Source organism: Pezoporus occidentalis, unplaced genomic scaffold (genome assembly GCF_034315485.1).
Source record: "Pezoporus occidentalis ecotype Australia unplaced genomic scaffold, CSIRO_AGI_Poc_V1 ctg133, whole genome shotgun sequence".
NCBI classification, from domain to species: Eukaryota; Metazoa; Chordata; class Aves; order Psittaciformes; family Psittacidae; genus Pezoporus; species Pezoporus occidentalis.
The window spans coordinates 2561656-2583774 of NW_026913136.1; the positions used below are offsets into that span (position 1 = coordinate 2561656).

Here is a 22119-nt window from a genome sequence, read left to right on the forward strand (position 1 = left end):
TTGAAAGAAGGCCAAAGCAGAACAGGGGGAGAGATTTAATGAAGAGAAAAACTGGTGATAGTATGAATGGTTTAGATCTCCATTAAAAGAACTGGAGAGTTCCTCCTATTCAGCACCCTAGGCACTTCCTTAATGACCATCTTCTGCAGTTTTCTATATGTGGTAAATATGAGAGGAGATAGGGAATATGCTTGGACACAGGTGAAGAAGACAAATAAAGATGATCCTTAGGTTAATTTTGGTAGAATGTTTTGGACAGACAGCATTAATCATATGAAAGTTTATCTGCTCTGCCTTCTTCTGCTTGCTTTATTCAGCAGAAAACCAGTGAGAGGGGGAATTAGTGGCAGTCAGGTAGTGATGGACAGAAGAGGCCTCAAAGTTAGACTTGGAGCTGAAGGAAGTCTCTTCTCAGCAGCTTAGATGTCCTTGTGCAGTGGTCAAGATTTTTGTTTTATTTTTGCCATGTCTGTTCTGTGAGAAAATGTGTTCATGTTTTTTTTAACCAAGTGACAGATGAGCAGACAGGCACTTTTTTGGTGTTCTTTTTCCATCAGCCTTACTTCTTGGCAGACTTGCATCTGATAGCTGAGTCGCTTATTGAACAGCTAAGGGTTTTTAAGAAGACAAAGCATCATTAAAGGATGGCCATCTAAGTAGCCCAGTTTAGATGATGGTGTCCTTTTGCCTGTAGAGGGAAGTTTTTTAAGAAATACTCTTTATGGCTTAATCTTTCTCCTTCTCTTTTGTTTCCCCCTCCCCAGCCTATTGGGCCATTTCTGTTCCTGGCATTCAAACAAGGTCAGGTTACACCAGGGCTTCTGGAGTTTGCATGTCATTTGGCTGGTGAAACTTGACTGACTGTCCCAAGCTGGCTGGGAGTGCATGAAGTGGTAGAGGAAGGAGCTGATCAGGGAATTGCTCCCTGCAGTGCAGGTGGTGTGCTGTAACACATTTGTAAGTCCAGACCCATGGAATACTTTTCACCAAAATCATAGAAACCTAAAATAGATCCAAAACTGCCCAGGAAAGCACAAAACCTCCTGCAAGCTGACTTCAAGAAGCATTTTCAGCCAGCATTTAGGATGGTAATGGGGCTTCACATTTCACAGATTGTCAGTGTTTGTCTTTTTTGCACGAGAAATCTGTTTTGATTGAAGCTGGATTGTCTCTATTACACTCTTGTCATTGTTCAAACACCATTTACTTAAAATGGGATGGCCAGCCCTCAGAAAATTATGTGCTGTTCAGCTACCTAATTTGACCATAAATGCATATTTGTTGCAAAGTCACAAAGGATTCATACAAACTACTTATTCCCAACATACCAGCACTGTGGCTTTGAAGTCAGTGACTCCACGAAGTAGTCTTAAGAGGCTTCCTCATAATCATTCCTCACACACACCAAAGGTAGGACCAGCAGTACTTGTTCTACTTTAACCATGTGCCATTTTATTGCAGTATTACATATGTGCCAGCAGAAAATTTGGACGAGTACAGGGCCAGTTTGGGACAACAGACAGAGGGAACTGTGCCACTTGAGCTTTTGTCTTCACATACCGTTAGGTGAGACTTTATTTTTTTCTCACATAGAACTCTCTCAGATGTAACACTTTCTGTACACTTCGCACAATTTAGGAAGATAACTTTTATTTTACAAGAGCTGAAAGATGGAGAATTTTCTTCAGACCAGCAGCCATTACAATAAAAAGCTGTTCCTATTCATCAGCAGGGAACTCCCAGAGCTTCCAGAACGTGAAGAGGGGGAGGGAGAAGAAAGCGAACTTCAAAATGCAGCTTTCAGTAACTGGAACCAGCCCAGAAAGTAAGTGCAGATCTAGTTGCACAGTATAAAATTTCATCTGAAATGAAAAAAAAATTGAATTCTGTAATATATTTTAAGATGAATAAGAAAACAACAGAATTGCTGCACTTAATGTATGTTATGCATTATAGGAGTAATTCACTGTTGATTTTTACTGCCATTGGGCTTAATTGCTGCAATCTTGCAATTTCTTGCCTACTTTAGTAATTTGTCTTTATAGACTGACTCTCTGGGAGCCAGTAAGAAGAGACAGAAGTATTAAAAGTTTTGATTAGAATCCAAAATAAACAGCAGACACAATTGCAGACTTTCTGAACAATCCAGTAGATAACTCTCACTGAAAAAAAAACCAACCAAATCAACTTTCCAAGGAGTAGCTGTTTCTGATTTTTTTCTTTTTTTTTAAAGATATTTTGCAAATCCAGGTGTCTCTATTGTGCAGCTTTGTCATAATTACAGCAGATTTTCATTTATTTTGGTCCTTATTTTGTCACAACAGGGTTGAACTCTGGAGAGAGCCTAGCAAGTCACTGGGAATCAGCATTGTTGGAGGACGAGGGATGGGGAGCCGCCTGAGTAATGGAGAAGTGATGAGAGGGATATTTATCAAGCACATCTTGGAAGACAGCCCAGCTGGCAAAAATGGGACGCTAAAAACCGGAGATCGGATTGTGGAGGTACTATCCGAGTGCCTTCTGCTTGCAATACCCTGCCATCTCAGGAGCCTCTGAGGTGGTCCTGGGCCAACAGCTGTGTAATTGATCCAGCTGGCACCTCTTGAGCCATACAGAGTGTATGTAGTACCATCTGCTGAAGTTTGTGTGCAGACGGGTTCAAATTGAATATACAACCTAAAGCATAGATGACAGACTCTGTGAGCAAACACATGGGGGGCTACAAAGCCAGCAGTTCTACCTGCCTGTTTTCAAACCAGCGTGTGTAGGAAAAAACTTAACTTTGGTGAGGCTAAAAGGCTTCACCTTTGCATATTGGCTAATGAATAGCAAATCATGCAAATAAATGCCAAGCTTGTTTCCTAATTAATCTTACTCAGATCACATCATTCTTGTGCAACTTGTGCAGGAATTAAGGGCAAGAGAGTTTTTTTCCTGCTTACATGACGAAAGCTGGATTTGGTACAGAGGAAGTTAAGAGCATTGTGTCCATGCCTGAGGACAGGTTAGCCAGTGGTGTCACATGGAGGAATTTATCTAGATTTCTGTTTGGCTTAGCCAGTCCTGTGTTGATTCAGCCACTTGTGCTTTCTTGTTTAAAGATGTGAAGAACGAATATACTGAAAGGAGTGTGTCTTTCCTGTGATGTTTATTATAAGTCAGACATTACCTCATCTCCAGTATCAGGCCATTAGGAACTGCACTCCTCTACACCCTGCCGGATGTCCTTAGCTGATTGTCTGTCAGTAAGAATATAACAAACAGGGTTATGGAAGTGGTGGTTCTTCCTCTAGCTGAGACTGGGCTGGCTTTACACAGTGATACTTAAACTTCAGTTTGCTCTCTGCCGCAAGATCTTTATAAAGGAACTTGAAATAGTATCTTAATATAGATAGGACTTTCTACAGTAGGGTGGAAGATTTTCCAGTGTAGGACAAGTTGGGAGGTGGAATTTCCTTGATAAAATGTTAAAAACCATTACTTACAGGTGTATACCTGGATTTTTATAAATGCATGTTTTTTCTGACAATGATGCTTGCAGAAGTTTGAGTTGATGAGTGAAATTAAGTAACTAATACTTTGTTAATGTGATTGTTTCTGAACGGATTATTTGAGTTTCTCCAGCTGTGGTGTATCAAAGCTTTTCTGTACTAGCGCATACAGTATTTCACTCATGGAGTGTCAGAGTGCCTTAGTGTAATTTTTCAGTTCCTTGTAGGTGTAGAATTTTCTCTCTCAGATTGGTTTTGTGCTCTTTTTATTTACATTGGATGGTTAAGTTTAAGGTAGAGTTAAGCAATTAAAAAGGTAGGGGTAATCCTTATTCTATAACTTTGTGTCCAAGAATTGCCACTAACAAATAACTTCTATATATTAGCTTCTAGCTTTCATTATGGCCACTATAAGAATGCTTTACTGATGCTACCCTCGCCATAACATGGCTCTTACTTGGATCGCAAGGCAAACTGTTTTACACATCAATGCATACAAAGGAATGAAGAAAAACAACCAATCAAAAATTTGTCTTTCATCATTCTTTGTAAATTGTTTCTTCTAGAAGAGAGAAAGCTTTTCAGCTGACCTGAAAGTTTACCTTCTGTGGAAAGTGTTTAGTAGCTAAACTTGTCTTACTGTGTTTGGGGAAAAAAGAAAAAAAAAAGGGGGGGGGGGGGAAGTACAGTGTACTGACGTCATACCCAATAATGAAAGATTCTCCAGCATCTAACAATTTTCAGTTTGTAAATCTCATAATGTCCTGGGAGGAAGCTTATTCCAAGATAGGATTTACAGGAACCAATATTTGGCAAATGCTACCACTTTCTTCACATTATTTTATTTCCTCTTTCTTTATCACATTATCATATCTCTTATGTTGCTTGTGGGAAAACATATGGAGCCTGAACCAAGAACATTGACATCCTGTTTTTAAAACCATGGAGAATATTTATTTGATGTCCTTTCAGTGCTCTTAGAAATCTCAAACCTGTGTGTGAGGGACCTCAGGCTAAGTCATTAGAAACCTTTGCATCAGTAACAAAGGTTTGGACTTAGGTTTTAGTCAAAGTTCCCTAACCAAAACACAAAGCTCACTCATGATTCTTGTAGCTTTTTGCAATTTTAAGATGAGGCCTTCCAATTACAGGTGGATGGAATTGATCTCAGAGATGCCAGCCATGAACAAGCTGTGGAAGCCATACGGAAGGCAGGCAATCCTGTAGTCTTTATGGTACAGAGCATTATAAGCAAACCAAGGGTAAGCATAAAGAATATGAAAAGAGATGTAATACATAGTAATAGATAAAACAGTGTTCAAGGTGGTGGTGTTTGGGAATGCGATATTTAATCCTTAAAGTTCCATCTCAGCCATTATAGGAATAAATATTTGATTTAAGTATTATTTCCATTTAGAATGAAATCGATTTGGATTTGGAATTGCCCTCCAGCACGCCGTCCTCAAACTATTTTGAAAAGCCTCAAGAAAGATAATTTGTTGGGGGGCAGAGTAGGAGTCTAATAAACCCAGCTCTTAGAGATTGACAGCATGGCCGAGGAACGCATGCAGAAATACAGCACCTGTTAAAAAAATTCATTGGACATTAATGAAAGGACGTAGAAGTACACGAAAGTTTTCCATCACTAAGCTGCATGGACATTGCAGACAAAAGTTACTGAGTTTTAATATAAGTTGCTTGCATCACTAGAAACTAAACTTCCTCATTGTAGAGTCTGTGTAAGCTGCATGTTTATTTACTAGTTGTCTTATAACTCTTGTTCCCCAGCCAGAGTCTCTTTATAGCCCTTCTTCAGCTTCTGCTCACTGTGGGCAGAAAATTACTAACCCCTTTTATCGTCAGTCATCTAAGGTAAAGTTGCATGAAAAGCTCTATTGTCTGTTGGTTGTTGATGCTCGAGATACTAAAGTAAGGCTTTTGCATTTGCTGTGATGTGAACAAAGCTGCCACTGCTCAATGTTCAGGCCAGTTTGGGATGGGAATGATTCCATTACTTACGTTTCTTTAGAGAATGCTCCTTTGCTATTTTTAATTGTATTTCTTTGTTCTCATTATTCTTCAGTTGTTAAGTTTGTAGGTTATTTCTTGGCTGTTTATTGACAAACCCGTCTTTCTCTGTAAGCAGAAACATTGCAAGTGATCTCCCTGTACATGTGTTGCTTTGTGATCTTTGTAAATAGCATTATATTTATTGTTTTCATCTTACAAAACTTGCATCTGTACTTTTATAATAAGATCTTACAGGAGAATTTCCTGCCTTCATTCATGTGCAGTGACCCAGATAGCTAGCTGCCTGCACACTGTAGCTGTATTTAATATGGTAACACCATGTATTTAGCAAGGCAGTCAGTTTCAAATGATGTGTTGCTAACCAGTCAGTTTCTTTCCCTTTGTTTTTTCATTTAGGCTTCTGTAGTTGGTAAAGAGATCCTAAGTGTACTCCAGAATAATGCCCAAATGCAAATAAACTGTGAAAACCTAGTTGATAGTTTTTCTGGCAGGAAGTTATTCATCAAATCTGTATTTCATGCTGACACTGCTCTGGGTATTTCTGAGTAAGAATTAATCTATCACAATGGTTATGGTCCCAGGTAATTTGTTGAGTTACAGCACTGTGCTATATGAAATGCTACCTAGTTTGTGATACTTCAGCATCCTGGACATATTAAAATGCTGAACAAAAGTTAGTTAAATAAAAAAATAACATATAAAAAAATCCTGTTATTTTAGGGTTTGTTTTGAAATAACCCAAAACAACACAAAAACCCAATAACCCAGTAACAGGAAAAAATAGCCTTTATTGTAGCATTTGCTTTTTACTGTCCTAGACTTTTTAAGAAAGCATGCTAAACCTTGCTCTGTTTTGTTTGGTTTTTCTTTCTCATGGTAGTCGGTTCATTAATAGCACATTAATAACAGTGCTGTTTCAAGCATTCGAATTTGAGCTAGCAGTAGTATTTTAGGTGCTATACCATCATGATGAAATACAAAAGGCAAGATTTTGAATTACTGTGGCTGACCTTTTGTTTTCTCTTTACTGGGATTTCACTGGTTATATACAAAATGTTTGTGATGGTTATTTTAGTTACATAAATTTTTACCAAGATTTAATTTAAAATCTTATGCAGATGACAAATGAAATATAGCAGGGTCAATACACTGGCAAATTACTTTTCCTAAACTTCCCTTTATAAAATAAAAATCAAATGTGAATCGCATGTGTAAACAGAAAATCTCATAGGGAAACTGCCTGTTAACTTTGACTCGCCAGTGAAGAAACCTTGTTCGTAGAATCATAGAATAGTTTGGGTTGGAAAATCTAGTCCAACCGCCCTGCAATGAGCAGGGAGGTCTTCAAGTAGATCAGGTTGCCCAGAGCCACTTCTAGCCTGGCCTTGAATGTCTCCAGGGATGGTGCATCCACCACCTCTCTGGGCAACCATTCACACACAGCTCTACTTTGTCATTGATGAAAATACCGTAGAACCAAGACATATGTTCTTACCAAATTACATTACTCTTTTAGTTTTTTTATTATTTTTTTTTTCCAAAATGATATTTGAGAACAAATGTTTAGGGATGCATTTTCTATTTTTAGGAGCATTTAAGAAAACAAAATGCTTTAAAATAATTTTTAAACAGCAGCATGTATCTGGATTAAATTAATGTAAACATATCAGTTGATACTGCAAACTTTTCACATTCCTTTCCGTTTACTATGCTTCTTGTTTTCCAGCAGTGTTAGAGTCCTACAACATTTGGTTAATTGCCAGATGGATACACCCAGTGTAGAAATTACTTTTAAGTATGCATTGAACAGTATTTCCAAAATATTATGCAAAAATCAGAGCTGTTCTCTCTTTATTAAACAGGTTCTCATCTCAGAATACAGAACAAAAGCTGCATAAGGAATATTAATACTTTAATTATTTTAAAATCCTTTAATTTTTTCTAAATATAAAAACTAATTTTGTGTTAAATAACAATAAGGAAGTTCCTTGTACTCATGTATGTGGTCTAGGAGAAGACTAGAGGATTTAGTGTCATTAAACTATAAATTCAGAAAATTATAGATGCGTGCAGACACGTAAAAAGTGATTTATAAAAGTTGTTATTAAATATGAAGTCTGTTTAGACATGCCTAATATTACTAAACCTTCTCTTTTGTGAGACAGTGTGTTACCACAGGAGGTAAATCAAATAATGAGAATTAATCAGTGGTTTTCAAAATAAAACGAAGTTACTGCATTATTACAAAGAATTGTGTTTATTCTAATTGGGAAAACCACTACTTTGTAATTAACTAATGTATAAGAGTATCCCATATGCTGAGATGCTTGGACAAAACAGTACAAATATAAAATATTAGGAAGTAATTTTTTTATTATTTAGGCTGCTGAATTCTGCACTTTATGCACTTTGTATGCTAGAACAGTTAGGAAGAGGCTTTTCGTTTATGGTCTTCTAAACATAGCTGATGAAAACACTGAACAAATACAGTTTTGCTTACCTTCAGATGTCTGTAGCGAAGTACAGAAAGCAGACTTTGTCTGGATAGCACAAACAGCTAACTAAATACATGTTGTTTTGTGAGTCAGTAAGGATTCATGTAAAAATGTAAAAATGTCTTTCTTTAGTTTCTATTATGTTTACCTTTTAGAACCCTTCCCTGCCTTTCCCGCAGAACAATCTCTTCTGTAGGCCAGCTGTCTTCAGCAGCACTAACCCGTTTGCTGATTCTTCTCAGTTCAACACTGGCAAGGTTGGATGATGACACACTGTCTGCCTTTGACTCACCAAACATTATATGTGTGCTTCTTTGCCCTTAGTATGTCTGCATTTAAATTCTTTTATACCATTTTGGCTGAAATACTGTGCTGATGAGAGTAGAATTTCTGTGTCATGAATTAAAAAGCCACAGACACACAGCACATAGAAAGTTCTGAAGAAGTTGAAAAAAAAGCCAGCTCCATTAATCATAACCACTAAATCTGTTATAATCAGAGCTACCAAAGGACTAGGTTCTCAATTACAAAATTAGACTCTGTGGTTTATGTAAGATATCTGAGTGTAACTCTCTCATCAGTGTGAGGTGTTTTGCTGCTGCGTACTTCATTTTCTTTTCATGTGGTTAGGACTTTCCAGGTTTGATATCTCTTTTTGGTTTTGCATTAGAAAAAAAAAAAAAAATCCCCAAACAACACTGGCAGCTTTCATTTTGTGATGCTGAAAATATTTTTCTTCTGCTTCTTTAAAATTATTTTAATGCACCATAAACAGGATGCTGACATCTTTGGAAATATGAAAGAATTTTTTTTTGTTGTTTCCTGTGGTTAGTGCTTACTGCATGTTACTCATATTGGAAACAGACTTAACCTCTAACACAGTAATAAATAAAAGCTTCATTCTTATGTGCATGCATTTCTGAATTAATAATTCCTAGCTGGTTATACATCTTGGGAGTGAGTGTGCCCTTTGTCTGTTCTTTCATGTTGTCTAATACATTGAATGTATAACAAGCATTTATGATACGTGGTGTATAATTGCATGTGTATTTTTGAAATCTTTGTGCTTGCTACAGTTCTGAGGAACAGGAGTAAAAGTGTAACGTAAATGATGGCTTGTGCTTTCTATATTTTCAAAAGTATTTCTGAAAAAAATTGCACATATTTGTAGAGAAAACATAATTTTTTGAAGGTTCTGCATAGCTCCTTTTTTAACATTAAGAATGGTGTTTTGTTGTCTCTGTCCGCTTCTGCTGAACTAAGCTTCATGTACAGTAAGAAACTTTGCTGAATCAGGGTCCTTAGTAACCCCTAAAATACTTTTGTCCATTTACAAATGAGTTAATAAAGTTGCTGAAGTTAGTAAAATGAAACCATAATGAGTTATTCATTAATAATGCTGTGTATTGCCAAAGGTGCTATAACGTGGATTACTGTTTTCTGTTACTGTAGGAGGTATCGAATCCAATTAGGGTTACCTTCCGTTGTTCCCCAACTAACCCTTTTGCTCCCACACCATTCAAGGTTTGTCTTGATTCCAGTGAGTGGGTCCCACCGTATGTGTGCTGTACATTGTACATGGCCTGTGATACATTTCTTCTCTGTGTGTGCCTCCTTTGTTGCAAATGCTGCTCCACATTTCTGGTATTTGCTTGGCTGTGATCACTGACCCTGGTAGCCAAATGGGTTCATGCACTGTCTGGTGCTTTGCATTTTAAATGAAATACTGTGCCATTGACCACTGAAAGTATTTCATGAGTTACAAGCATTTTAGGTTTTTCATGCGTGGCCCGATTCAGGGAGCGAAAGTCTTATGTGTGTGCAAATTGTTGGGGCCAGCCTCTGTTGCGATGGTGCATGCGTGGCAGGCTGTATTCTGAAGGCAGGACATGGTCCCCTCCACCCGAATGCTATTGCAACACCCTTTTAACACTCCTCACAAAGGAGGCTTGCTTTTACTATGGTTTCAGCATTTCCTTGAACATCAGACATGTTCAGATTTGTGTACTCTTGCACAGAGGTACAGAAGGAAACATTTTATTGTCAGATCGTGGTGACTGCAGTTCATAAATGCTAATCTGTCAGCCATAAATCCTCACCAAGAGTACTGCTAAAGTGGTATATTTTCATTTTATAACACAGAGACTACTGTAAGGTCTGCTGATCTGTTCTGCTCTCACCCACTATTTCCTCATTTTTTAATGTATGTAATGTAGGTTTCTAGTTAAAACTCCAGGAAGCACTCTGAAAAATCTGTGTTTCTAGAACTGCTCTCCCCTTCACCCCTTCTTGATGTAGAGGTCTGTCACCAAATTCTCTCCAAGGTGGATACATGAATTTTTGATTTATGAAAAATTGCCGTGAATGTTACTAAATACCGTTTCCATCCAGCTCTTATTCTGATGGGTAATAATGTCTTTGCTAGAATTTTGGTGCTTTAGTTGGGTTTATTTCTGCCCTGTAATGATTAGCATGTTTTAGAGTATAACCTGCATAAACTGTAAATAATGCCTACATGAAGTTTTGTGATGCAGTGTATCGTCTGAGCTGGATGACATTGCCTTAAATTTCAAGCACAGATCAATGTGACTGATATGATACAAAAAATCATATAGCATTTATATGCTTTTTTTTATAAAATGATTGGCTTGGGTGCCGTATTAAAACTTATCACACTTTTGACATTTAATGACTTCTTAGTTAAGCTCCTAGAACAAGTTCCTGAATTTAGTGGTGAATGCTCCATCCCTGGCAGTGTTTGAGACCAGGCTGGTCAGAGCCTTTGGTGACGTGGTCTTAGAGTGAGGTGTCCCTGCCCATGATGGGGGCTTGGAACTGGATGATCTTAAGGTCCTTTCCAAACCAAACCATTCTATGATTCTGTGATTCTATGAAAAGAATTTTTATTTTTTTTTTTTTTCCCCGGGCAGAAGCAGAATGAAGGAAATAAGAAGGAAATAAGAAATAAGGCATTTTCTTTAAATCTTTCAGGTATACAGAGAATGAAGGTAACTCATTTTCCTTGGGAGATGGGACCTTCCTTAAATTTCGGTGTGACTAAATTGGTAACCTTCTATTTTTTTTTCAATGCCTTTAATTTAAGGCAGATTGGAGTTTCCCAAGGTGTATGTTGTTATCCATTTCACTGTTTCCTCTGGTGAAGAAGTCTCAGTGTTTTCAGTACCCAGAAACACCATATGTTCAGACTTAAGCTAATGGACGTAATGAAAGCTGAAATGATGAGAACAGGCCTATGAAGCTGGAGCAACACCTGAAAATCCTAGTGTTAGAAAAATACTTTGTTTTCAACTAAGGTCTTTGGTTTTTACATCAGCTGCTGATCTGCCAGATATCAAAATCTCTTGGTCTCTTGAATATGCATAGGCTTCAGAACGATGATACTCAGATGCAAGTTTCATATTACGTGTTTACTCTGAGCAAGCCATAATGATATAAATTACAAACCCTTAGCCAAATCCCTAATCAGACTCCTATTCCTCAGGGAACTGACTTGAATGGAGGCTTGCCAGATTCTGGATTTGGGTGTTTAACCATTATATTGCAGTAGTCATGTAGTAACATTTTTAAACTTTTTGTGAATATGGATAGACCATGTGCATGAAGACCAAAAGTATTTGTCTCCTTCACGATTTAATCTGTATCCTCCTTTGTTTGATCTCCCCCATGCAGCTTGTAGGAAACCAGTAAATAAGACTGAAAAAGTTCAGATATTTTCTGTTCCTTTTATTTTTAAATTGTCCTTTCACTTAATATGCCAGTTATTTTCTCTTTTTCTGAGGGCATTTTTTGAAAGCACCAAGTTCTTTGTTTCCTTTCCCTTTCCTCCTATTTGGCTTCCAAAGCATATGATAGGAAAAAATTATGTGCAGTAGCTTTTAAAAATAAAATTAAGTAGAAGTCTCTTACAGATATGGCATTAAAAAAAAAAATTGAGTCTTCATTAGAGATTTTTTGTGAAATGTAAAGTGGCACATAAAACTTTACTGAATTGGGCTTTTATTGTGAGGTCTGTTTGCTTCTGAATACATTTTGGAGTGATGTTATCTCTTGCCTTGCCTGGTGTTTGTTTCCATCTTTGATCTCTTGCAGCCTTTCTGTGCCGTATTACTAATTTAGAATTCTAGCTGCTTGGTATTTAAACTTCAAAGCCATAGTCATTGCCATTTGACATTTTTGTATACTAGTTTGCCCTACACAGAGTCTGCATCTGCTTAATCTCTGTGTTTTTCTTATTTTCCACAGGTATTTGGTCAGTCTGATTTAGAACCAGAAAAGACTTCACTGTGTAACTTGCCTGTGCCCCCACCTTCAGCATTTTCAGGAATGAGCTGTGATATTGCACAGCCATCTTCTAGCAGAGTCCCAGAGGATGGGGATAAGGAGGATGAGTTTGGTTACAGCTGGAGTAAGTTTATCCTATATGACAGTGTTTTAAATGCTCAGTGTTGAAATAGCACTGTAGCAGAAGATACGGGGGGATCCAGTTTGAACTACTTCATTTTATGTGCTTTCCGTTTTGGGTGTTAAGTGTGCCTGTCAGTTTTCAGCTGTGCTTGGTCAGATACACGTAATGAAATATAAAAGTAATTTGTTTGTCTTCATTGCATTCCAATCTCTGTTTTCCTTCATCATCCAAATTCATTGTTTCACATGCAGGGTGCCTTGAAGATTTTCAGTGTACTTCAGGTAACTGATGGCAGTAATTGGTGTGATAGCTTTTGTTACTTGAAATTGTTACTGGAGGGAAGATAATTGCATTTTTTTGTTAATTTATTTTTTTAAGGGAGGTTTTAATCTTTTCTGAAGTTAGAAGGAAAACAAGGAACTAGAAGTATTGTTGCAAGTCACCTAAGGCTTAGCTTAAAAGAAAGTGTGGTGTGCACTTAAAATTTTCTCTATCAGTTTGGTATTCTTCTATAAGATACTGCCCACTGGACACTGATCTTGACTCTGTAGGTGACTTGTGAACCTCTCCAATATAAATCCAACTTCTGCTGCCCACACTTTTACATTTAGAAAAGACTGTGCAGCGCTATGGAAGTCTGCCCGGGGAGCTGCACATGATTGAACTGGAAAAAGGAAGAACAGGTCTGGGACTTAGTCTTGCTGGTAACAAAGACCGATCCAGGATGAGTGTCTTTATAGTGGGAATTGATCCAAATGGAGCAGCTGGCAAAGATGGCAGGTTAAAGATTGCAGATGAGTTACTAGAGGTGAGTTTTTGCAATTTCTACTGAAATCCAACTTAAAATGCATTAAAATATTTGATTCTTGCTGCAGGGTGGATGTTCCTCAGTGGGCTTTGAAATCCCCCAAGTTATCCAAGTTGACATCACAATGCTACCAGATTTTCATTCCATTGTTTGCCAGACAGTTGCATTTGGTTATAGTAGTACTAATACATGTGCTTTTAAAATGGACAAAAATGAGGGATGACAACAGTTTCTGGGTTATGGACATGCATGGAAGGGCAATATATTGCAGACCATGGAAAATAATTAAAAGTCCATTAGTCCTGCATCTGTGGAGTGTTCCAGACTTTCCAATTACTTCTCTGTCTCCTGGAAGTATGATGGCAGAATATTTTTATATTGTATAACATATACAGTGGAATTTAAATTGTAGAAACAGGAACATATCCATCTGTATTATGGACTTTTATTTCAGGACACTTTGGAGCTGTTTACTAGTGGCCTTATGGACAGACCTAACCACTGAAAGTGTATTCCCAATATGTATATGAGCATAAAGTCCATTTTTATATTACCACAGTTCAGCTGATGATAGTTGCAGATGTATTCTCTGCTATAGCTTTTCTGATGCTTTCTGGTAGCAGTAGGTAACATTACCTCACAGAAGTGCTTTGTGTAACTTCAGAACTGTGCGTGGAGGTGTTAGAGCTTGTGCTGGGAAGATGGTACAGGGAGGCAGTGGTGAGACTGAGCAAAGCTTGAGGGAGACACAGAGAGTGTAAACAATGTAAGTTGGCAGTTGCAGACTAGGAGTCAAAATAAGAGATTTGTGGTGCTGTGGACCCAGTCTCATGGAGGGACCTAATAGCTACAGGGTCCAGTGTTACTTGCTAGATGGCTCTCTTGAATCAGTTAAATGGATATGGTTTTGTTTTAAACCTTGATGTTGCAGATACTGAGTATCCTCTGGACCCACTGAAACATGTCTGTCTGAGTCTGCTCTCATGTGATTTCTTGCTGTCTACGCTGTAAACCTGATGCCAAGAGATTGTCTCAACCTCCTCTGAGAGGAGACATCTGAGCTTGCTCCTTATGTTCCCAAGTAGCTGTCCCTCAGCTGTGGTAGGCCATGCTCCATCTGCCAGCAGACAGCCTTACCTGGTTCTTCACAAGCCCATGTCAAACACTGAATTGTCACCTCCAGTGTAGATCACAAGACTCAGTATCCCTGTGGCTGTGCCTGGTGGACACAGCTTCAACCCTCAGTTCAGTGTCTTGCATCTGTTGCTCACTGTTTGCCACTACTTTGCTTCTATTAGTACTAACTCAGTACGTGTTGCATTATTTTCCCTTTGTGTAGGTCCAAACTGTCCTTTTCTAATCATTTCCCATTTCCTAGAGTGGAATTCTGCACTGTAGTTTTCTATTTCTAAGAAATGCAACTTAAAAAAAAATGTAAGTGAATTTGATGATAGCTTGAATCATATCTAAGCTTCAAGGGGTTTCAGTGAGTCTACTCTGTCAAATGAAGACAATGATTGTCACATCAGACCTTCACATTGTAAATGCACAAATGTTCAGACTCCTGTATAAAGTGACTAGCTCAGAGCTGAGATTTGGTAAATAATATCTCATTGCTGGGTATAAGCGATCCATTTATTTGTTACGGTTAGAATTTCCCATGGCCCTGCTTTACCACTACATCAGTCATGAGGTGATCAATGGCAAGTGGAAATAGTTGAAGTGCCAAGTCAACCTGGTATAACTCAGACAATGACATTTTTAGCACTGTGACAGTGTTAGTCTGAAGTCAAACTGTAAGGAATTTTATGCTGGAAGAAGGGAGTAAAAACTGCACACAATATACTCTGCTATTTCAATATAATTGCTTCTTTAGTGATGTGGGATAATGGATTTATTTAAAGCTTAAAAAATAAGTGAATTAAAATATTTGCGGAAATAATTGCTGCCTTTCTTTATGTAGATAAATGGGCAAATACTCTATGGAAGGACTCATCAGAATGCTTCCTCAATAATCAAGTGTGCACCATCTAAAGTAAAAATAATCTTTATCAGGTAAGTTCTGGTTAAAGATCTGCCTAAAAAGGTTTATTTTTAATATTCTCAAATTTTGCACAGAGTATTTCTGGTTTAGTTTTCATTTTGGTTAAGGTAGTTATCCTTTTGAACCCAGTTCTTGGTAGTTGTTAAATGTGTCTTGTGTTTTCTGGTTTCGATATTTGCAATGTGAGTGCCAGAAATAAAGGAAAGCACTAGACTTAAACTTGTTCTAAGAAATATGCTGCTGTATTACTACGTTCTCACTACATTTCTTAACTAAATCTATTGTAGAAATAAAGATGCAGTAAGTCAGATGGCTGTTTGCCCTGCAAAGTCAGTAGAGGCTTCACAGTGTACCTCAGGGACTCTTCCAGAGGTAAAGTAAATTTTTGTTTCTCTCATTGACTAAGATATTAATATTGTTCTGGATAGGGGATTGCCCTCTTTGCTTGGCAAATACTACAAAATAAAAAGAAATCCAAGGGAAAAATAAATGAGGTTTTAGTAAACCTGCTAAATTTAGTACAGCTGTGCTCAATTCTGTTCTATTTTATATTCGTCTAAACTATGAAGTGAATCTAATATTTCCATGAATACAGTTACAGCAGTTTTAATGAATCCAGAAAATAACCAGACCCACTTTAAACGTTTGTGTGCTACTTTATTTTGATGGCAAAATATTGAATATTATTGCTCACAGTTATGTTTCCATTTTCTACTAGATTGATATCACTGCTGCAGACTCCAGTGCTTGTTCTGACTTCAGTTCCTGTAAAAACATTCAGTATGTGGAGCTCCCTAAGGTATATGCTGAAAATTAAATTTACATCAGCCATATTTCTATGCACTAGCTTGCTTTTTTGTAATGGACTTTCTTATGGCAAACAAACTTACTGGAAGTCAGAAGAGGTTTCTAAAGGTCTTTTGTGAACGGACCCCAAAGTTTTCCTGACATAATGACTTTGGCAACCTCATGAGTCTCTTTAAATTCACATAAATTCGCGAGTTGCTCTGTGTCTCTGAAGAAGTCACCACTTGTCCTATTTGCAAACCTTTTGTTAACCAGCTGGTGGTGGAGCCTCAGGTAAAATCATTGCTATTGTTGTTCAAAGTAAGTTAACTGGCATATTATTTAGTGAATGTATATTCTTATATTTTGATAAATGCAGTACCTAACCATTTGCTTTTTTCTATTTGCCCCAGGATCAAGGAGGCTTTGGAATTGCCATTAGTGAAGACGACACAATTCATGGAGTAGTTATTAAGAGTTTAACAGATCATGGTGCAGCAGCAAAGGTGTGAGAACATTTAAAATCCACATAAAACATTTAAAATCTAAACATTTAAAATCCATAAAGAATGAAAAATGTCTTTTGAAGTAGCATCCAGAGCTCAAAGTTTTCATTCTATGTTTTTTTCCAGGATGGACGAATCAAAGTTGGAGATCGGATCCTGGCAGTGGATGATGAAATTGTTGTGGGATATCCAGTAGAAAAGGTGATTCTGAACTGTCAGGAATGTTGCAGAAATCACACCCCTTAATGTAGAAGGTGACTGTGTGTTAAACAAAGAGTGAGGTTTTTGTGGCTATACTCTGTTCATTTTCAAAGCTGGCTGAAAAAAAAAAAGTTCTGCAGGCATTATCTGGATAAGGAAACTACTGCAGAACTAGCTAAAGCCTGAATTTAAAGCTCAGCTGCTATTTTACATTAATGCACTACATGAATCATCTATCTCTGTGCTACAGTTGTGATTTTTGTTTTCCCTGTGGTCCATGTCTGGTGATTGAGAGGCACTTAGCTGTGAGAGAAAGCCATGAACTATTGCTCAATAATGATTTTTTCATAGCTGCTCAACTTCGAAGGTATTAGAACCAGCAAAAATTAATACCTGTAAATTTACGTGGGTGAGTTACATCAGTGGTAAACAGATCGTGAACTGTGCTTATATGTGGGGAGTGTCTGTAATAATGGCCTCATTGTATTCCAGGCCTGATAATCCAGCCCTTTGGAAAAAACAATCTCCTTTCCTAAATAACAAGATTATTTCTGTCTCTACACACTCAGTTTGAGTTCTCTGTGAATCAAGGAGAGCATTTTGCTAGCTTCTGCCTTGCTACAAAGAAAAGTCACTCTTTTGTCATGAGAAGATTACTTTCTATTTGTTAAAAGGGGAATTAGGAGAGCATTCATCTTACTCTTGGATGCACTGCTGTCTCAGAAGGAGTGAGTAAGAGATAGTGAAGTTGTCTGCAGGGAAGTAAGTAGGCTTTAAGAGATGAGACAGAAAGACTAAGTAGGTAATTTCTGAAAATACTTCTACTGAAACGTAAAATCTCAGGAGGATTTGGTGTCTTTTTTGTGAGATGGTAGTTGATTTTAAAGGTTTTTCAGTATCCTTTTAACCTAGACTTTGTGTTACACCCTAGTTCCTTCTCTCCCTCCCATAGTTCAGGTAATATTTTCAGATTTTTCTTCCAGCTGTGTGTCTGATTAAGGAGCTAGGATGGCAGTAGCACTTTTATTTTAATCAGTAGATGTTTTGGCATTGAATTCTGTGGTATCAGAACCAGGCACCTCCAATCATTAAAAGACATAAGTTTTACGATTTTTCTAATAATTGCTATAAACATAGTATATTGTCCAAAGAAGCCATCTGAAGACTAACGCATTGTCATCTGGGGTAGTTTGGTGAAGTTTCAAGGAAGCTAGTTGATTAACATCAGCTAACTGGCCCACAGTTCTGTCTATAGCTGTTTCTTATAAAAAACATTAATATTTGTCTTGGTCACTACCAAGAAAACCTGCAGGATTGTGACTTGTAGCTCCAGTGTGCAGAACAACTCTTCTGCTGTATTTTGTTTTATAACTGAACAGTGCAGTTACACTCTTCACCAGCTTTTCTCTTTGTCATTCAGTTTATTAATCTGCTGAAGACATCCAAAACTATGGTGAGGCTTACAATCAACTCAGTGGAGACAGATAGCCTGACTGCAGCACCAGTTCCTCCCAGTACTGCCCCAGCAGAGAGGAGGAGTATGCAGCCACCAGCAAGTCTTCCCTCTTCCAGCTCACCAGAACCAGAAGCCATGAAAAGTAAGGTTCTCCCTACGTGTCTGTCTTGTGACATAAAAAAAAAGACCCAGCCTGTAAACAAGTTCTCTCTTTTTGTATGCTCTCAGCTGTGTTCTGAGTTGCATTTTCTAGTACTTTTGAATTACAAATCCATCTAAAAAAAGCAGTGAGGCATCACACCAAAGACCTGCCTCTTGTGTTCTCACTGGCCTGTTACAGAGGCAGGAGGATGGGTGAATTTCCTCCTCCCTCACAAAGGCTGCACAGCAGGTGCCTCTATTGTGGTTGTCTGAAACTAAGTGGGAGGCATTCCTTTTACTGAGGGAGAAAAGTCATCTCATCTTTCCTAGAACAGGGGAATGGTTGAGACTGTCTTGCCAGTTATAACTATCCATATTTGACTCTCCCCCTTTAGAATGGAGAATCAAGATGTCTGATTGATGATAGCTATCAGTTAAGCACTACACTACTAAGAAGCTGATAATAACCTAATTGTGCACATATCACAGTTTATATGTACATCACTGGAAGTATTACTAAGTCGTGTTTCTATTGCTTATTACAAGCAGTAGTATAGATATGCAGTTATACTACTATAAAGAACCTGCAGGAGACCTGGTAAGTAATAATTCTGTTGTCTTCTCTTCTGCATTTAGTTTTGGGGTGAAATCTATTGCTTTGTCCAAGTCTATTCCTTCCATCTCTAGCCTGCCACAGCAAGTCTTAGGGATAAAGACCTGATGGAGATTTTGGCAGTGCTCCCTCCAGCATCTTGGGGATTTGTGATTGCAGTTTGGCTTCACTGCCATTTACAGGCATCCACAACCCAACTGTTGGAAGATCTCCCTCCTCTTTATTCTCCACCTGATTTTACAATTTATTTTCCTGCTTCCTTTTACCAGGCCCACGTTTTTGCTGCCTCTGCACCTTGTTTTCTCTTAACAGCCTCCTTCTAAATAAGCAACTCATCTCTAGTGATTTTTTCCCCTGTTGGTTTGATTTCTAGTACCCCAATTTGTTTTTTCCAGTAGCACTATGTAGGCAATTTTTTGGCCTAGTACTGGTGCAGCTGTCTAGGTGAGGTCCATTTTTCATACCCAGACTCCAGTCCAGTTCTTCAGTTCACGTATTTCGTATGCATTTTATGTGTTCTGGACAGAAGTACTATACTTTAGCCTTGACTCCTGTACTTAGCTCGAACTAAGCATGAAGTCATCATATACACAAAGAACTTGTGTAACAGAGCAGTAGAGTAACCTGTTCTATACTTGCACAGAAGCTTTATCCTTAAAGAGTCTTAACTGGCTTCCTGGTCCCCTTCAGAGGCCAAGGCTTACTTTTCCTGCAGGACCCATTGCTCACATGATACCTAAGTATTTGTCTAACATAAAGCCATATACTTGAATGGTCAAGTCCTTTCTTAGTTTCAGTGGAACTTCCTTTAATTAGTGCCTTTTAAAGTGCCTCAAAAGGATTTAGATACCTGTTTCTACCTTTTGGAAAAAAAAAGTAATTTTGGTGTTTCTTTCAAGCACAGGGGACATAAGTAGCAGAGATAATCTGAATATCCCAGACATTTCTATTGCTGATTCTTTCCTTTAGTTGCAACACAATATCCCCCCCTATTATTTTTAGTTTTTCTTTTTTTTTTTTTTTTCCTGTGAAGGGTACAAAGGGACTAAAATGCTAAAGCAATGACCCATTTCTGACAGACCAGAGATACTGAATTTACAGATAAATTGCTGCATAAATACTTGCACTGAGAACAAATATTTGGACCACAAAATTTACAGCTTCCAAAAGATGTGTCAGTTAAAATTTCTTTTCGAATGCCACTAAATAGTGATTGTATAAAGCATTTGACTTGATCATGGATTTGTGAAATATCACTACAGTTGATTCATACTTAACAATCTTTCTTATTCATCTCATTGTCTGAGATGAAATATTTAGTTAGATGGACCTTGACTTAACATAAGACAAAAGTGCAGGGCTGACATCCCTGAGTTCATGTTTTTAATACATATTATGTACCTCATTTGTCTCTGGTCTACATTACATAGTTGCTAGTACTGGTGTTTAATTTGTGTCCTAAATAGAAACTGTTGTGTACAATAGCTTCTTTTGGCTATCCAGACTGTGATCTAGATACTTGGTGGTATAAAAATTGGACAGTTGTGACTTAAACTACAGGGCAGTGCTTGTCTGAGGGGAGCAGAGAGCTGGCATCATCCTTCTTTGTAGGTCATCTATTCAGCTCTTGCTGTATAGCTGTCAGTGGGCTTTCAAAATGCTGGTTTAAAGTCACTTTTCTAATACCAAGCCATCTTACTGTAACGAGGATGTTTAATTGTTTCAGACACAAGCAGATCGTCAACTCCAGCCACATTAGTCTCTGACCCAGCTACTTGTCCTATCATTCCTGGATGTGAAACAACCATCGATATCTCCAAAGGGCGGACTGGTCTTGGTCTTAGCATTGTTGGAGGAGCAGACACTTTGCTGGTTGGTTGTAAAAATACATTTGTCACTGAAATGAAATAACAATAATGAAATTAAAATGTCTGATAAAAGATTTTTTCTTCATCTGTTTCTCTAGCATTTATAGAAAGATAACAAAAATACCAGTTGGGGGGCAGAAGAGAGGGAAAGGTCTTTTAAAATTGAAAGAATAACTTACCTCCTTTAATATTTTGGTGATCTGTTTATCATACATCTGACTGTTCTGTTTATCACTGATGAATTATAGTAGGAATTTTCAGTTGCTCTTGGTTCAAAGTAAGGGCATGTTTTTTCAACAGGCAATTTATTTTTGTTTTATGCATTCACAGGGAGCAATTATAATCCACGAAGTATATGAAGAAGGAGCAGCATCTAAAGATGGGAGACTGTGGGCTGGGGATCAGATATTAGAGGTGCAGTGATTTCTTTGATCACTTGCTATCATTTGCTACCTAGGCATCTTTTGTTTGTCTGCTGAAAGGTCCTGCACACTTTGTATGTTTTCACTGCAGGTGAACGGAATTGACCTCAGGAACGCCACACATGATGAAGCGATAAATGTCCTCCGACAGACTCCCCAAAAAGTTCGTCTGACTGTATACAGAGACGAGGCCCAGTACAAGGAAGAAGACATGTATGACATACTCAATATAGAGCTCCAGAAGAAGCCTGGCAAAGGCCTTGGGCTGAGTATTGTTGGGAAAAGGTATGAATGTACCTGGAGAGTCAATATCTGGAACTTGCTGGGTATGCTCAGCATACTCAGCAAGGCGCTTAGATCCTGTGGGCTTGAAGGCCATATCTGTAATTTTTGTGCTTAAGCTATATAGCCATTCTAGAGGAGCTAGTGCAACATTACTCAATAGAAAACTGAGACATAAAAATAGGCCTCAAAGAATGCTGTAATGCAAACTCCATGTGTGTATTTGCAGAAATGATACAGGGGTGTTTGTGTCAGACATCGTCAAAGGAGGAATAGCAGATGCAGATGGAAGATTGATGCAAGGAGACCAGATACTGACAGTGAATGGAGAGGATGTTCGAAATGCTAACCAGGAGGCTGTTGCAGCTTTGCTAAAGGTATTGGGAAAAGAGAAGGTGGATAAAAGTGAAGAATTGTCATCCAGATATTTTGAAAGATTTAGTTTTGTTCAGACTGAGTTCAGATTGCTATTGAAATACCAGTGAGAATCACCTGTGGATCCAAACTTAAGCTTCCTGTAGTCTAAAGCATTAAGATTTTGATATTTTG

At 38.0% G+C, this 22119-nt stretch overlaps 1 protein-coding gene across 18 annotated transcripts in view; it reads left to right on the forward strand.

The window, feature by feature from the left end:
• The window catches only part of MPDZ (multiple PDZ domain crumbs cell polarity complex component), a 96956-nt gene that overhangs the window by 58932 nt on the left and 15905 nt on the right, over positions 1-22119 (forward strand). For 6 of the 18 annotated variants that reach the window (XM_062609019.1, XM_062609018.1, XM_062609023.1 and 3 more), the window contains 19 exons: positions 1462-1566; positions 1730-1825; positions 2325-2502; positions 4643-4753; positions 5280-5363; positions 8173-8274; positions 9470-9541; positions 12281-12443; positions 13055-13251; positions 15215-15306; positions 15583-15667; positions 16014-16094; positions 16495-16587; positions 16714-16788; positions 18209-18386; positions 20725-20870; positions 21197-21280; positions 21380-21573; positions 21800-21947. In XM_062609019.1, coding sequence (XP_062465003.1) covers positions 1462-1566; positions 1730-1825; positions 2325-2502; positions 4643-4753; positions 5280-5363; positions 8173-8274; positions 9470-9541; positions 12281-12443; positions 13055-13251; positions 15215-15306; positions 15583-15667; positions 16014-16094; positions 16495-16587; positions 16714-16788; positions 18209-18386; positions 20725-20870; positions 21197-21280; positions 21380-21573; positions 21800-21947 — 2284 coding nt within the window. The remainder of the gene's footprint in view (positions 1-1461; positions 1567-1729; positions 1826-2324; positions 2503-4642; positions 4754-5279; positions 5364-8172; positions 8275-9469; positions 9542-12280; positions 12444-13054; positions 13252-15214; positions 15307-15582; positions 15668-16013; positions 16095-16494; positions 16588-16713; positions 16789-18208; positions 18387-20724; positions 20871-21196; positions 21281-21379; positions 21574-21799; positions 21948-22119) is intronic. The other 12 variants (XM_062609020.1, XM_062609024.1, XM_062609031.1 and 9 more) reach the window with 10 other exon arrangements.